Source organism: Solanum verrucosum, unplaced genomic scaffold (genome assembly GCF_900185275.1).
Source record: "Solanum verrucosum unplaced genomic scaffold, falcon-dt-bn FXZP01000125.1, whole genome shotgun sequence".
NCBI classification, from domain to species: Eukaryota; Viridiplantae; Streptophyta; class Magnoliopsida; order Solanales; family Solanaceae; genus Solanum; species Solanum verrucosum.
The window spans coordinates 3447563-3465379 of NW_026019923.1; the positions used below are offsets into that span (position 1 = coordinate 3447563).

At 34.2% G+C, this 17817-nt stretch overlaps 3 protein-coding genes across 4 annotated transcripts in view; 1 reads left to right on the forward strand and 2 right to left on the reverse strand.

Annotated features, from left to right (window-relative positions):
* LOC125824334 (uncharacterized) overlaps positions 1-10844 on the reverse strand; it is a 185237-nt gene extending 174393 nt beyond the window's left edge. Inside the window, exon 1 of the mRNA XM_049503694.1 lies at positions 10841-10844. The gene's annotated coding sequence lies outside the window, so the exon portion shown is untranslated. The remainder of the gene's footprint in view (positions 1-10840) is intronic.
* Positions 2150-5781, forward strand: LOC125824143 (nuclear intron maturase 4, mitochondrial). The gene is made up of 2 exons (XM_049503506.1): positions 2150-2293; positions 3140-5781. The coding sequence occupies exons 1-2, from the start codon at positions 2224-2226 to the stop codon at positions 5578-5580; spliced, it is 2511 nt and encodes an 836-aa protein (XP_049359463.1). The 5' UTR covers positions 2150-2223; the 3' UTR covers positions 5581-5781.
* LOC125824245 (mRNA-decapping enzyme-like protein) lies at positions 7073-16197 on the reverse strand. 2 transcript variants are annotated; one of them, XM_049503595.1, is made up of 8 exons: positions 15955-16197; positions 14800-14840; positions 13238-13287; positions 12926-13073; positions 11422-11472; positions 9612-9735; positions 8213-8683; positions 7073-7312 (listed from the first exon to the last, which is right to left on the reverse strand). In XM_049503595.1, the coding sequence occupies exons 1-8, from the start codon at positions 16111-16113 to the stop codon at positions 7259-7261; spliced, it is 1098 nt and encodes a 365-aa protein (XP_049359552.1). In that variant the 5' UTR covers positions 16114-16197; the 3' UTR covers positions 7073-7258. The 2 variants fall into 2 exon arrangements, with proteins under 2 accessions (XP_049359552.1, XP_049359559.1); XM_049503602.1 differs by having other exon boundaries at positions 7076-7312; positions 12926-13070; positions 15955-16147.
* Between the last annotated feature and the right edge of the window lie 1620 nt (positions 16198-17817).

Consider the following 17817-nt stretch of genomic DNA (forward strand, 5'->3'; position numbering starts at 1 on the left):
GAATTGTCCTTCGAAATGGCGCAATTGGTTTGGAGGGTGGTTATTCACACGATGATTCGAGATAGATCCTCTCAATGCTTTCTGAGTCGATTATGTCGCATAGGACTTGCCTAGTGCGGTTTGCAGGCTATTACACAGCGGGAGGTTTACGTTTTACCCAGTGTGCACAAAGTGTTCACCCGAAGGACAGAGACTGTGACAGAGATTGTAACGGATCAGATTATCCTAAGGTTCCAAAAAAAACCATTATAGAATTAAATTGCATCGCATGTAAATAATAGAGTTTCATATTTTAACAATCTTATCTTATTATATTATCTATTTAAATTATTATTTTTGGCGATATTATAACTATAACTCGCCTTATATTGAAAACACTTTGATATTGAGTTGACTATACACACTTACAACCAATTGGGAATTAAAATTCATCAACCCAACGTTACGATGTGTTTTAACATGAAGAAAGTAATAGTTTAGATAGATTACGAGAATGATGGCTAATCGTATTTTAACACGAAGAGAGTAATAAATAATTTCACATTATTTATTATAGAATTTTTTTATCTCACAAAGTATTTTGTATCTATATTATAGCGTGATTAATTTAGATTTGTATCACATAATTCTTAATCAATAATTAATATTTATACGCGAGTTTAATTAATTTGAATTCACTTCGTATATACCTCATTCATTAGAGAGTAAAATTGCAGTAACATATAAATTAGCAGACTTTCATACTTTGAACTATCCTACTATATTTTTATATTCAAGTTATTATCTATTTACAAGTTTTATATCTTAATTGTAATTTGTAATTTACTTTATACTAAAATGCACTTTAATATTAAGTTAATTATAAAACTTATTATCAAATAAGAATAAATATTTATTAGCTCAATAAGATGTGTTTTAACACGAAGGGATTAATAGTTTAGATAAATAATGAAAAATGATGAATAATTGAGACATGAGATTCTAAATATATATTTTTTTGATATTTTTGCTGTATTTTAACTATTAATTCTTCCTTGTAATGAATTAAAATAGTGAATTACTCATATGACTAGTTTTTGGTTGGTGGAGTTTCATTCATCACGATCTAATTTGTATATTCAATTTCAATGTAATGAATAAATCAATTTATATTACCTTAACGAATAACTATGTTAACGGGTAAGTGATTAATTTATTGATCAATTTATATATTGTTTAAATTCAATTTACCACTTCAACATCAATACCTAATATCATAAAAGTGTTTCATTAGTATCGAATCAAATCTTTTATATTTATACTTTGTAGAATCATTATCTACAAAGTATGACTTTCAACCCATAGTTGATTATTTATTCAAACTAGAAGACCGAGAGAAGCTGTAATTTCTAACTTATGACTTTTAGATTATTTTTGTTATTTTATTAAGTATTTTTTATTATTATACCCAAACATTGTAAAAATTATTTTTAACTTATAAACACTTAAAGTAAATCAATTCAAATAGATTTTCAGTCACTTTAAAAAAGAATGACACATTTTTTATATAATCTAATTTAACTTTATCTATTTTGTTCTTAATCAAATAATTTATAATCACACAATTTATATTAGATAATAAATTTTATTATTTTATTTTGAGAGAAGTGTTAAAAACATTCCTAAACTTGACGCAAATTACTAGTTTCATTTCTGAACTATTGACAACCTTAAAACACCCCTCTACTTGACTAACTAAACTTAAATACATCCCGATAATCTCTGATTTGCCACAAGACATAGCAAGTGGTCTCAAAATCTTGTATAACATGTAACTCTTAATAAAAAGCGGAGAGAAGCGTTGAAAACCCCCTAAACTTGACGAAAATTTAGGAGTGTATTTCACTCATATCGTAAGATCGTAGGTGTATTTAAGTTCAGTTAGTTAACTAAAGATGTGTATATAAAACTGTCAGTAATTTAGGGATGAAACTAATAATTCACATCTAGTTTATAATTGTTTTCAATACTTCTCTTTTTATTTTTCTTTCACAATTCCGTATCAAATCAAAACTACATTAGTTTTGCTATGCTAGAGTGTATTTGATGACAAAATTGACACAATAAATATCCAAAGCAAAGCAAAAAAAAAAAAAACACAAGGAAAAGAAAAGTTATGTGCAAACGAGCCCTTATTCCCTTCTCTTTCCGTTTGTTTCTCAGTCTCCGTTCGGACTGTATAATATGGTCCATAAATGTACTTCTCTTCTCCGAAGTCTTCACTTTCTCGGCCGCAATTCTTCTTCTGGTATTGGTAATGCTCTTTCCACTATTCCTTTTTTTTTATATATATGTATATAGAAATTAATTCATATAATCTTCTTTTACCCCAAGGTTTTAAGTGTTACTCATCCTATGTGAGATTTCACTGGCCATGTTGTTGTTATTGGGCGGAATTTCCTCCGTTCCAATTTATGCAACACTTTTCATTTTCGAGCAACGATTTAAGTTTGATTGGAAATTTGTGCATAGAATCTTCAATTTTTTTTGAAATGAAATTTATATATATGTAAACTACGTATAAAGTACTATAAGTCACAATAATTGATAATTCAAAATGTTTAAAATATCTATGAAAAACTTACGGTCAAAGCTAGACTCGAAATCCAAAAAGTGCCACGCAAAATGGGACGGAGGGAGTACTATTTATACATTGTTAATTTTTTTTATGCATATATGGTAGATGTCGAACTCGCTTGGCTAGTTCATATGTTACTTGATTTTGAACCCGTTTAATGAAAATCCTGGCTCAGCATCATATGATATTCATACAAGGTGGAAGATTGGAGGATATGTATGGCAAAGTATTTTCGTGACATTTTTTGGTACTAAAGATTGGAAAAGCATCTCACTTTGTTGGTTAATATGGAGTAAAAGTTGGGATATTTGGAAAGGAAATGACGTCTACCTATTTGTGAAGGAATGCATTTTCTCCCTTTTTGCTGAAATACCAAAAACCGGAAAATAATTCATTTCGAAAAATATTTTTCTAGCCATACAATCACACCTATATGTATAAAGTACTCCTCTTCATTTGTATTATAGAATTAAGGTCATTAGGAAGAATTCATCTGTTTCTAATCTTGGTTAAATGTGACAGGGAGGCCTGTTGTAGGATTTCTTGGTTATTCACTTCATTTTAATGCTAGTCAAGTTGGATGTCATACTCGTGATGAGAAGATTGTCAAACTAAAACTAGCTCAGGACCTAGCTGGTTTGGTTCAGGAATCTTTGAACTTAGAGGAGAAAAAATCCCAAGTATCTAAGAGATTGGTGCCTATGGTTGAGAAGTTGGTTGAGAATTCGGGGGGTGTGAAACATGGAGCGTCGCTGGCACAAAAATTAGCGAACTTGGTGGAAGAGTCTTATAATCTTGATGAGTCTAAACCTATGAATCGTGCGGAACATAAAAGATTACTTGAACTACGCATAAAAAAGAGAGTTAAGGAACAGTATGTAAATGGGAAGTTTCAAAACCTCATAAAGAAAGTGGTTGCCAATCCAAAAACACTTTGTGATGCTTATGATTGTATTCGATTGAGTTCTAATGTTGATCTAGCATCTAATGGCGAGGATTTGCCTTTTGAAGCCATGGCTGAAGAGCTTTCTTGTGGGTGTTTTGATGTTAGTGCTAACACATATTCGATCTCAACTAAGGGAGCAAAGAAAGAAGTCCTTGTCTTTCCAAATGTTAAACTCAAAGTTGTTGAGGAAGCAATCAGAATAGTTTTAGAAGTTGTCTACCGACCTCACTTTTCTAAGATATCGCACGGTTGTCGTAGTGGTAGGAGCCATTTATCTGCTCTTAAGTACATTCGCAAAGAGATAATTAATCCAAAGTGGTGGTTCACCTTGCCAGTTTGCAGAAAGCTTGACAATCAAATCGTAGCTAAGCTCTTTTCAGTTATGGAAGACAAGATAGATGATCCTTTCCTATATACGATAATACGTAGTATGTTTGACTGTGGAGTATTGAATTTAGAATTTGGGGGCTTTCCAAAAGGACATGGTCTCCCACAAGAAGGAGCATTGTCTCCAATTTTAATGAACATATATCTTGATCTATTTGATCATGAAATGTACAGGTTGTCAATGAGATATGAAGCTATTGATAAAGGATCAAGCGCTGAAGAAAGTGCACCCAACTCTGTGTTACGCAGTTGGTTCAGGAGACAGATATCTGGTAATGGCTCTCAAGAATGCCATGATTTGGGCTACTCTGAAATTAGGGTGCATTGTTGCCGCTTCATGGATGAGATTCTTATTGCCATCTCTGGTCCCAAAGACGTGGCTGTTGCTATCAAGTCTGAAACTGAAAATTACTTTAAGAATTCTCTTCATTTAGAATTTGAAAATGAAATAGATGTTTTTCCATGTGATGGGCCTACTGGCATTCGCTTTCTGGGTAGTGTGGTTAAAAGAAGCCTGAAAGAGAGTCCGGCTGTAAAGGCCGTTCACAAATTGAAGGAGAAAGTAGAATTATTTGCTTCGCAGAAAGAGCACTCGTGGGACACTGGGACAGCAAGAATTGGAAAGAAATGGCTGGCTCATGGGTTGAAGAAGGTAAAAGAATCAGAGATTAAGCATCTCTCTGATGGTAGCTCCCTTTTGACCCAAATTTCGTGTTTTCGAAAAGATGGGATGGAAACGGATCATTGGTATAAAGTCTTGCTAAAAGTTTGGATGCAAAATAAAAATATTAATTGCCAAACAAACGAGGATGTTATCTTATCTAAGCATGTAGTTGAACCAGCTCTCCCTCAAGATCTAAGAGATTCATATTATGAGTTCCAGAAGCGTGTTCAGGAATATATATCTTCTGAGACAGCTTCGACTCTTGCCCTGTTGCCAAACTCCAACTGTTCATCATTTACGACACAGATCATAGCCCCAATCAGCATCATAAAGAAGCGGCTTTTTCGATATGGATTGACAAACTCCAAAGGTTATTCCCAGCCATGTCATCTGCTAGTTTTTTGGGATGACAATGAAATTGTTGACTGGTATGCAGGTTTAATCTGCCGGTGGCAGAGATGGTACACCGAGTGTGACAACTTTAATGAGGTAAAGCTCATTATTTGCAATCAAGTAAGATTGTCTTGCATCAGAACTCTGGCGATGAAATATAGGATCCATGAGAGTGAGATAGAGAAGAAATTTGATTCTGAATTGCGCAGAATTCCTGCAACTGAAGATCTGGAGCTTGAGATAACCAGTGAAGCAACAAATTCTGAAGCTGTTGATAATGACGCCTTAATGTATGGAATAACATACAGTGGAATATGTTTATTCTCTTTAGCAAGAACGGTGAGTCAGTCACGTCCTTGCAATTGCTTTGTTATAGGATGTTCAGCAGCAGCTCCTCGTGTATACACTCTTCACGTGATGGAAAGACAAAGATTCCCTGGTTGGAAGACTGGATTTTCTAATTGTATCCATCCCAGTTTACATAGAAGGCGACTTGGGTTGTGTAAACATCATCTGAAGGATCTACTTCTTGGTTATATCTCTCTTCAATCTATTAATTTTGGTGCTTGGTAAGGAAACGACTTCCCTTGATGCGAAGTGGTAAATATTCTGCAGCATGAACACTCAATAGTTGGAGTAGATGGACCAGAGAAAACAGGAAGATGGAAAAATCTTGTAATTTTTTTGAAGATCTGTCTTTGTTGTCTTTATGTGATTGAATTACATTCATCATTATCATGGGAATATGATAATGTTTTGACTTCAGAATGTCCACTTCAACTTGGCTGTGTCAAATCAATGCAAAAAGTTTGAAGTTTCTTAGGTAGCTGCCTTGAAGATTCTATGAAAGTTGTATGTTGTTGGTCTGATACTGAGAACACAGATGGTTCAAAGAAACTAATGTGAAGGTAAATTCATTTGGTTGATGGATACGAAACAAGTTACCCATGTAGTTAGTTTCCGTACATCTTATACAACGTTTGGTAAGTAGATAGGAAATAAGTTATTCATGTATAAAATTAATATGATGTTTGATTGACAATTTCAAAAACTGCATAATCAACACATGTATAAGGTATGAGAAAATCTATGTATTATTTCATTGCATAACTTTAGTCAGCTACGAAACGACCTTTGAATGCTCAATGAAGTTTATCTTCCTGCTTTCAGTTTAGGCTGTTGTTACATTATTTTTTGTGTTTTCACTTTTCAGAACTACATTTTCTCAACTTTTACTGACCTTGGGTATTGTCAAAATTGTGACAACTGTCAATTTTGCAGAATTTTTTTTTTGTGAAACTTTCAGCTACGATTTATTTCAGTTTAGGTAATATGAATTCGTTTAGAAGTTACATAAATGCAAGATTATTTTTTGTTATTTTTTTTTAATAGTTTTTTACATATTAATTTTAAAATTTCTCACGATTCTCTAGTATAAAGTATTGATGACCAGAACTTGGGGCAAACCCAGATTTTCTTGCAAACAAAGAGATGGTGAATCTAATCGGGATGAATTCTATTTTACCTAAACAAAGATTAAACTAGTAGATGGTTGATGTACAAATGTAAACAATGCTGATATCACAGTTTACATGTCAATGTTAAATATATTGGCTGAAAACTGGAATATTTGCGTGCAAACCAATATAAACACTTGAACAGAAATAAATCATATGCTTAAGATTTTGCCTGATCAAGTTCTGAAATCTTTACCCAAAAGATAGGATTAAGGTCTACATATACGTTCCCTAAACCCCACTTTTGAGATTACACCGTGGAAACAAATATTGTTTGGTATCAAAGGCTAGTTGGGAGATTAATGTATCTGTCAAGCCACATATAGCTAATGTTGTGAAAGTCGTGAGACAGTTCATGAATGCACCGAATGAAGAACATAATCATTCTGCTCGTATCAATGCATCTTAACAGTTGAATGAAAACCAAACTTGGTGAACATCAATGATTCCACAGACCAAAGCCATGATGTCCAACAAATTCTATCAAAACTCCGCATAGAATTTACAGAAATGTTTAAAGGTTTGCTGTTATCGATATTCACTTGTTCATACACTTTCATCAGGATTGGTTGAGGATTGTCCAAGTTTCATATATTACATCAAGTCATAGGTCTAGTCAATCCCCTCATGAGGTGAAAAGAAGATAAGTCCAAATCCCCAGCACAAGAAACAAATATGTACAAACTACTCATACATGGTGCCAGATTTACAACATCACCACACTTCTCAAGGAATCATGAATGTGCATTAAGCAACTTTTGGTAGACCAAGTCGATAAACTGATTGTCCTGCAAAAAAATTAAGAAAACAATCATTTTTTCTTCAAATAATAGAAAATTCAGAAAATATCCTGTATGTGAGCTGCATGTTATTGATGAAACAACAATGATACAATTACTAAAATCTATCATGATCATCGTATGCCAAGGCATTCTTCATCTCAACCATTCACCAATGGTTGGTCAAACATTTTTCAGTATATTCAGGAACACGCTGGTGGTGCAATGTGCCAAGTTACAGGTCAAGCTTGAGATTACGTGTAAAATAGATCCAATCGAAAATGAGATCCAGAACTTAGGGAGACTCTTTACAGAAAGAAACTTTTCACTTGTTTAGACAGCAAATGGGGACCATAGCTCTCTAAACATTGAAAAGGAAATTGCACATAAGAAGAAATATGAAGTCAAAACCAAGAATTAATTTGACTGGGCATCTTATACTAACTGATGCTTCATCAGTAAAAGTTAAAAATTTAAACAAGCCACCTAGGATGTAACTCTACAACATAACAGATATCTTTTAATTATTTAACCAAAAATTTTAGTGAACTTAGATCTAGCATTCATCCCCCCCCTCCAAAGAGAAAGAACTCAGAGCTAGCATATGCATTTTAAACTTAGTCATTTACACGGATCCTATGATTGTAAACACAAGTTAGATTGAAGTTACAAATGTTGAACCCTCCAAAATCTGAATGTGTTTGCAAAGAAGCAGTTTCGATAATAAGTCATGTCCACAAATTTTATGGATAAAATGATCAAGATTTATGCAGCTGAATGGAATTCAATTACTGTTCAAGTACACAAAAGATGCACCCAGCAATGACAATATATAATTAATTAACACAATTGTAGTCATCCGAATAGCAGGCAGAGTACATAAATTAAATCCTGGATGGCTGGATATACCTGAACAAGCATTAGAAGCACGTCTTGAACTTTCTCTCTGCTTAGTGTCACACTTTGTGGAGGAATCTGAGTAGAAGTGAGAAATGGAGGCAAAGTAGGTGGTCGGAAGGGTTGAACTAGAGGTGTACCATGTGGGCGTTGTGGATTCACATGAGGATAAAGGGCAGGAGTTGATGTAGCTGAGGAGACAGAAGTTGTCACCAATACAGGTGACACAGGAGGTGTAAAGAAAGAAGGCTTCACAAGATTTGCAGGGTAATTAGTACTATTGATCAGGTTAGCAGAATCACGGCGTGACTGTGGAGGAAGTGATGGAGCTGACTGAACAGGTAATGAGACTTGCAAAATTGGAGCAGGAGATGGTAGGGGACTTGGAACTCGGGTTGATGGATCAATAGTTTGAACTGGATAATGATATGGCAGTCCGGAGTTCACAACAGTTGAAGAGGTATGCCCAATAGTTGCAGCAGTCTGCAACAACAAAATTAAATCTCAGGACTTTTCTACACCCCAAGGAGGAGGGGCAGTAGGGGAAGACTGCCCAGTATTTTAAAGCCAATGTTTACTAAACTAGAAGACATTCTTATTGATCTTCCATGATGCATTCATCTACTAATGCAGCCTCACTCATATCCTGAAGAAAAAGATGCATTTTATTCCCCTAACTACACTATCTCAGAAAAGCCAGCTTCAGTATAACCTCGTTTTCTTCAAAATATGCTAGTCTCCAAGTGAAGCCCTCAAACAGTTTCAGTTAGTAACAGAGAATAAATTCTTGGATCCTCGAGAATTTTATATTCCTCACAGAAAAGATTCCATACTATGATTTCTCATATTCATTTCCATCCACTTGGTATCATAATCATCATTAGTCAACCCATAGTCATCTCTTTTGGACATAAATGTTTCCCCCAAATTCCCGGGATAGAACAGTGTTCCTCATGATTTTTTGTTTTTGGGAAAGGGGGTGAATATGCAATTAAATCACCTAACGAAGGCATGCATGAAAATGTTAGGCTTATTCAAACATTTATCCTGGTAATGGATGGTATCTGTAAATGATCAAAGAATATACATGCATTACAAGTTGTTACAAGAATATAACAAAATCTTTGACCAAGAAAATCTCAGGCGGCAACATTTTAAGAAAATGTACAAGGGACAGCAAATTGACACCTTGCACTGCACAAATTGAGTGACTGGAGAAGCCAATAGGTAGAAATGTACAAATAAAGCAAATAAGGTAGACAGAGGCTTAACACCATTTGGCAATAAACAGAAGCTTCTTTTCGGTTTAAAGTTCATGAACAGATGCTAAAGTTTTAAACTTGACAGTTTTAGATGTTAGACGGGAAATTATACATCAATATCATAGGAAGGTTGAGTACATACTACATACATTGAAAAAGTTCATAAAGGAAGAATCATCAGCACCAAACCCATTCGTAGAGGTGGTAAATGCCAGTCCAGATGACCCTTCTATTGCTGTACTCATTGGGACCACCTCATGTTCTGTAAACTCACTGCACTTAAAAACATCAGGATAAGTTAAAAATTAGAGTAGAAACAAAACCGCACCAAAGAAGGGGGAGAAAATCAAGAAACACAGAAATTAATAGCTGAAGAGCAACAAACGTTGACCTTTTTTTATAAGAGCAACAAACATTGATTTAGTCACCCCTTATGGACAAATATGCTGACAAGGGAAAAATGACAATGGATACAAGATAACAAAGTCATTGATTATTTCTCGATTTCCTCTTTTCTTCCGTAAGTGCCTTTGTTTAAGTTGGATCCTGAAGATCTATGAGAAATCATAAATGAAAGACCAACTCTAGGAAGTAAAAAGTTCGGGTTCTATTATATGTTCTCTCCACAAGCGAAGAAATGAGCAGAAAGTGTTGCCAACAGTATCCATATTAATGACTCATTTCATTTTTGTTAAAGTTGTCTCACTTACCATGACAATTTCCTACAGCCAATAGGAAAACTCAAACTGGTAGGTTAACTAGCTTACGTTTGACTATCTTAACTACTGAAAGTAAAAGAAAAATCTGCTAAGTAACTACTAAAACCAAATAGGGTCCCAGTGTCCATAAGCCCTTTTGGTGAAAATTTAGACTATTGTGATGTGTACTCCTTATATCCATTTATAAAGAATAATTATCCGACACCAGGAGATGTACCCATCTGGCATAACTTAGACAAGGGGAATTAGATAATTTCTTTGCAGTCTTTCTCTCAAGGATGTAACAGATTTTTTATATATATATATTTTATTTTATTTTATTTGGGGGGGGGGGGGGGGGGTCCACTAGTATTTTGTTGGAATGTATATTGGTTTTATCATCGAATTAAAAAATTATTAAATGTATATATTTTAGAAGAACGACTTGATTGATGAATATATTGAAGTAAAATAGGATGGTTGTAGCGGAGGAATGCTACAAAAGTGGAAGAAAATACGATATGAAACCTATCAAAGTGACAAAAAAGTTCTACAGACCAATTCTAAGGCCAACAAGGTTTATTTATATAGAAGTGAATGTTGGGCAACGAGAACCGTCAAAATACAGATGTTAGGATAGATATGTCATCATACAAAATTAGACATGATTAGAAATGATCCCATCCCCTAGAGGGTGCAAGTGTCATTGCATAAAGCATAACATGAGAGAGGTCATCAGAGATGGTACCAATTTATCTCACGGAGACTTCCAAATTAACTAATCTGTTGTCACAATGTTGGGATAGTTAAGAGTGCTAAAAATAGATGGTATACATTCACCGATTCACATATCAAAGGAAAATATCTTTGAAGACCTAAAATAACTTGGAATTCATACAAACTCAACGAAGAACATAACACAACACTATGAAGGTTGAAGGTACTAATATGCGTATTGATATTCCACAAAGTAATACATGTATGATTACATAGGAACCAACAATTGATAAGCACAATTTTGCAGAGATTATTTTTCTTATGCCTCACATCAAACTGATTCTTAATACTTATCCTCTATCATGCTGTAGCAATGAAACAGTTCCTTACCATGTACTAAAATACGGAAATGCTATAGCTTCACCAGAAACAAGAATATTCATGAGTTGTGGCAAATAACTTGTGCTTATAAGGAAATCGCTTGACAAACATCTTAATTTCCAAACAAATTAAGGAACCAGGGGAAGAATCTATGATGCCGCACCTTTTTCTTAGCTGTGGCCTCAGGGGAACCTTTGAGTATTCACCTAAAATTCTGGAATCCACCACATCAAAGTAAAATTATACAAGTTGCAGATTATGCGCCATGATTACGTAAGAAAAATGACCCAATTACTTCACATGCCCTGCACCACTAAAACAAACTAACAATAAATCGTCTTTGATGTCATTTCCATCAACCGATATAACAAACTTCTTTTATCAAGTTAGTTACCAATATAACACAACAACTAACTGTTATTCCTATAAGATAATGCCATTTATATCATGTAACACAAAGAAGAAATGGATTCCATACAAATTAGACACCTTCATTAACAAAAACTCAGAACTGAATACTTAACAGAGACTGGCAACATAACCAACAACAACAACATACCCAAAATAGTCCCACAAAGTGGGGTCTGGGGCAGGTAGAGTGTACGCAGACCTTACCCCTACCTCAGAGGTAGAGAGACTGTTTCCAATAGATCCACGGCTCAAGGAAAAAATAGACCAAAGAAACTGGCAACATAACCATCGCGCTAAAATAAATGTTAGATGTCATTGAGATTACATATTTAAAGCCTAAGGTATGTCATAATTTGACTAAACAAGCTTCGAAATTTAAAATATTTCATTTATAGCAGCCTTCAACTTAATGCCTTTTGATAGAAAGACCCTATCATGGCTATCCTTGTCAAAGAAAACTCATACTACCATCCATTTTATAATCAATTCAGCCTAGTTACAATAATAACAGTCAACCACAAGTAATTCGAAATACAAGAATAATTACCAGCCCTTAACATTTTCTGCAAGTAGGTTGTTCACTTATTTGTTTTGCTCTCTATCATAAATGTCTACAAGAATAATTCAACTGTTTTTATATGTGTAGATGTTCAGGGAGAAGATGTAAGATCATCTCTTATAACAATGTCAAGTTGCTACATGCTTGTGGTGGGAGGTTATGAATTGGTTCGTAATACAATAGGTGAGCCGAGCATGGTAAATGAGGCACTATACATGCGGTTTTAGAAGAAAGAAGAGAAGATGCAGTGCATGGGATGTAGCACTACTAGCTATTATGTGGATAATGTGAAGGTGGAGGAATAGGAGAGCGTTTGAAGAGGTCAAGAAAGATTTTGTAGCCTCGTGTCTCTAGTTACCTTTAGGTACACCCGAGAGTTCTTGTGTGTATATATGACTGAATAACTTTTGCAGAGAAACATATTTTGGTCTAGGTTTCTCTACTTTTTTGTACACTTTTTGTATACGGGAACCTAACATTAATAAAATTACTTATCTTATCAAAAATATCTACAAAATCCACCACCATAACAGTTGTTTGATATTGATTGGAGAGAATAATTAATTAATCTACACAAATGTGTTCACCAACATCATAGATCTCCATTGCAATAATCTCAACCTTCATCTACAATTACAAGAGATAAAGCTCCACCCATAAATATAGCTTGAGTATGAAGACTGAAGAAGATGCCAACCTGCCAAAGAGATTTGCAACCTCCTCAATTTCATGTGCATTGTAAAACCAAATACCATTGACTTCTTGGGCTGCATTGCGATACAACAAGTATGGAACCTGAACCTCAAACTCAAAGTCCCCCAAGAGATCTTCCACCATATTTTCTGCTTCATATGAACTCAGACGTCAAATAGGAAATCATTCATATGAGGCATTACATTCGAACATCATAAATGGGACAAATTAAAATAAAGAATTCTTAATGTTTTCCCCTACGAATTGAGAAGGAGAGGCCCGCAATATATTATTAAAAGAAGAAATGGGATAATACCTGCACTCCTGCGGTTCATAACAATGAACTGGAACCTTGGCTGAGCACTCCTAAAATAACATAACCAACAACAACGAAATCTGGTAATTCAATCTCCTTATAGGCACACAATCCATCAAAAACCATCAGATTTCCAAAATATTACATGAAAAATAACCTAAAAACCAAAGAAGCCATCACATAATTATATGGTATTTGCACAGCGTGATAATAGTTTCGGACAAAAGTTGAATCAGAAACAGTTTTTTGACAAAACACTAGACATCTCCTTACGAAAAAATTTAACTTTAAGGGGTGGTTTGGCAGAGTGTAAAAGAATAATGCTAAATAGAGTGTATTATAAATGCTTGTATTAGCAATGCATGTATTAGTTATGCTTGCATTAATTATACATAGATTATTTTAATGCATTGTTTGGTTTGATGCGTTATAAAAAAATTATTTACAAAGATACCCTCCACTATTATGGTGGAAAAGATGTAAAAAAGGTTTTGAGGGGCAATTGGGTCTTTTATCATGTTAATGCATGCATTAAAACAATTGCCCATAGTATTAGCAATGCACACCTTAATACACAATAGAGTGTATAACTAATGCATAGGTTCGTTGGAAAAGAGTACCAAACAAGGTACTAGTAATACACAAGGCATTATTTTTCCTAATACACTCTACCAAATGACCCCTAAGTACGCTTGTCCAATCCACGAACTGAACAAGTCCGGCCCACTAAGGGGGTGGACTGATACGGGGTAACCCACCAACCTAAACTCCATGAAGGGCAGTCTGGCCCGTGGGACTTGCTAGGCCAGCCACACGGTACAAGGCCCATGGACTGAACGGTGTTCAAAGGGGAGGGGGGGGAGAGTGGCAACGGCTAGTTAGATGCCTACACATTAACCCCAAATTCCCTAATTGAATGAATTCATTGACACCGTACCGAAACATTCCTACATTCACGGTTACAAATTAGAAGAGTTATTGCTAATTTATATGGATGAGAACTATGTCAATTTCAGAAGCAAAACAAACCCACCGAACCCTTTTAGAATAGATGTGCTTTTTTGGTATCTAGGCAAGTTAAGACTATTAATTCAAGTTCCAATGCATTAAATATTGTTCATATTTCTAATTTCTTACTATTGTCCAATCTCTTTCTTGAATTATTTTTTTATTTATGATCATCTACTTGTGTGTAAGTAAGTTATTCTAAGGGAACACAATTTTCTTTTATATAAATCATCCCTAGATTCTTCAATTAAATTTCTTAAGAGGGAAAAAATGGTCTAAGACTAGTATCAAAAAAGGGGGTCCGAGACTATACCCCTCCCAAGGGTTTAAGGTCAGGTTCGGGCTGGTTCACCGCTCTGAGCCCTTGAACTCCTAAATTGGGGCTAGACCAGTTTGGCTTGGGAACTTTGCCATGTATATGAATGTTCACGCAAGCACCTTAACAGAAAATACCTGCTAAATCTGATACACCGACATATGAAACAAAGCCAGATATAAACACTTTACATTTAAATAGAAAACAAAACCAGGTGCGTGGAATATTGCAAGCATACCTCTTAACTACAAAGAAAGAACCTTCAACCTCCTTGCGGCTCTGAAATCCAAATTAAACATTCAATCAATTTATCCTTTAAGACAATATTCCAAGAAGACCGACTGATTGCATTATAAATAGGCAAAAGGCGGGAAGCAGGAGTACACAGCGGATCCCTTGGAATATATTTTTCCAGAACATCTAATTTACCACCTTTTCATCCGAATGATGTATATCATGACAATTGCGTCCAAGTAGAGCAAAATGGAAAGTGAGATTTATATGTTGATTGCAACTAGCTTAGGATTGAGGCATACCTAAACTTCGGTGTTGAGATTATTTCAACATTTTTTTCTAAATTAATGCACAGATTAAAAAGTATACACCGTGACTTTCTAAATCACGCACAACTGAATCAACATTCGATACATTCATCAACACACAATAAGACACGAGTTTTTGTAGTAACAACATAGAACTATACGGAGCTTAATTATGAAATTTACTCTATACAACTATCCATGGGCACTTTTAACGATCAAGTCCATCAATATTCACATAGAGAAATCAATGTATACTTCTAGAAATCATTCAAATATTCACATATATCTACCTAAAACAAAATTACATACATACTGCAACACACAATAAGACACGAGTTTTTGTAGAACAGCAAGAAACTATAAGGAGATCAATTATGAAGTTTACTGTGTAGAACTATCCCAAGGCACTTTTTAACAATCAAATCCATCAATATACACATAAGAGAGATTAACATGTACTTCCAGAAATCACTCAAACATTCACATATATCAACATAAAACAAAACTCCATACATACTGCATCACACAATAAGACACAATTTTTTGTAGTAACAGAGAACTATAAGGAGATCAATTCTGAAATTTACTGTGTTATCCCAAAGCACTTTTTACAATCAAATCCATCAATATACGCATAGAGAGAGAGAGAGAGATTAATGTGTACTTCCACAAATCACTCAAATATTCACATATATCTACATAAAGCAAAATTCAATACTTACTGGATATTAAAACAATGAATACTGACTATGCCAAAATTAATTCAACACCAAATTAGCCTCTATTTCCTAAAAACTCGATAGTATATAAATCTCATTTTCTCAATTTAAACGAAAATTAAGTTTACGAACCCATTGGTTGAGGTCGACGTTGAACTCGTACAACGTAACATGAGCAGCGGTGATGAGGATCTCCTCAATAGACGGATCGATTCTCTGTAGCACAGTGAGGTTTAGCATCTTCGTACTTCGCTCATCCAGATTCGGCATTAACTTTGAAGTCGACGACATACTTCTTCTAGAACTTTCCGATTGATCCTACCAGATAGATTCTTATAGAGAGAGAACCGGAGAATCGATTTGTTGATCGGAGAAGAAAATATAGAGAAGTGAAGAGTGAAGTGGGAAAAAATACTAATAAATGGTGACGAGAAATTTCAAAACTAACAAGAAAAGTGACACTATTCGTGTATTTTGATTTTGTGAAACTATTTTTAACGTGGTCTATTTAATCACCTCATTAATTAATATATTTTAAGGAAAGAAGTTCAAATATGTCATCAAACTTTTAAAAAAACTCATATATATCATCCGTTAATAAAATGGTTCATCTAATCATACGAATCATAATTGGCTAGTGTAAAAAATGATTTTGCAAAATAGGAACTATTAGTTAACAAATAATTACATGGATGAGCATTTTCTCAAATAGAAATGACACAGATGAACCAAACTTTTAATAGATGAGCGTTTCTCAAAATAATGGCATAGATGAACGTTTTCTCAAAATACTTTTCGAAAGTAATTTTGACTAATTTTCAAAGCTTAATTAAATTACATTAATTTGATATTTTAAAATAAAAAAATTAGATATTCAAAAAGTATAAAACGAGTGCTATAAATTACAACTTTTTTCATATAATATATTTAAAATGTTAATATATCAAAATTCATATTGTTTGACTCTCAAAACAAGTATGGCATGTAAAAAAAATGAAAGGAATATAGGAAAATTCGAATAACAATTAACTTTGAAACTACTTCAGCAAAATCAAGCTCTTAGTGTAATCTTATAAAGTAGGATCTGAAGAAGAACTATATTTAGTGTAATCTTATAAAGTAGGATCTGAAGAAAATAGCAAATGCGGACTTAATTAACTATTCTAAAAGTAGAGAAGTTATTGATAGACCTTCAACTTAACAAAAAAAATAATCCAAAGCAATATAGAGAAAAGAATAACGGAAATGAAGAAAGTCGTGACAAAATATCATAGACAACATGACACAATCATCCTAAACAATAGTCGTAATAAAATAGATTCTTAGTCATCACCAATTGGTTCATTGTTAACTTGGGTATTTAAGTCTACAGCCACTGCATCATTGTTATTTTTATCTTTGCTATCAACCATAGCATTATTTAGTTGATCTTCCCCCTTGGACTGATTGAGCTGATTAAAGGTACCGTTGTTCTTCTCAATTGTGCTGCAGAACTTGGTTTGTTGGTATGTTTACTAGGCATCAAAAATTGAATTACAAATATGTTGAATAGGGGAAAAAGTTGTTTTGCTCGCGTATTGATAAGTAGTACTATTGCTGATTAACAGGAGAAAATGATGAACGACAGATGATTATGTTTCAATTGCCACATAGTTTGCTTAAACAACATAAGGACGACAATGTCACTGCTTCCAGTTCTAGAATTCCCGCAAATGCAAAAGGGAAAGAGAAAGAGAAAGCTTTGGCTGATGATCAAGAAGAGGTTGGCGGGCGCAGGGGAAAGCAATTGGTTTACAAAAGTGGAAATGTTAAAATGAATATTGGAGATGATATATGGAATGTGAGTGGATCGATTGCCTCTTTAACTTACATAAAATTGGGAATATATATCACAATGTTAACTAGCTACACGAAACAAATTACAGGTTTCCCCTGATGTCAATCGCAAATTTTGTCAAGATGTCGTTGTAATCAATACAGACGATAAGTACTTTG

Excerpts from the sequence above, each read along its gene's own strand:
- LOC125824143 (XM_049503506.1), top strand. The coding sequence starts at position 2,224 with ATGGTCCATAAATGTACTTCTCTTCTCCGAAGTCTTCACTTTCTCGGC. Across the intron at positions 2,294-3,139 it reads CAATTCTTCTTCTGGTATTG|GGAGGCCTGTTGTAGGATTT; the intron begins GTAATGCTCTTT and ends TAAATGTGACAG.
- LOC125824245 (XM_049503595.1), bottom strand. The coding sequence starts at position 16,113 with ATGTCGTCGACTTCAAAGTTAATGCCGAATCTGGATGAGCGAAGTACG. Across the intron at positions 9,736-11,421 it reads AGGCCACAGCTAAGAAAAAG|TGAGTTTACAGAACATGAGG; the intron begins GTGCGGCATCAT and ends TTTTAAGTGCAG. Across the intron at positions 7,313-8,212 it reads TGCTTCTAATGCTTGTTCAG|GACAATCAGTTTATCGACTT; the intron begins GTATATCCAGCC and ends ATTTTTTTGCAG.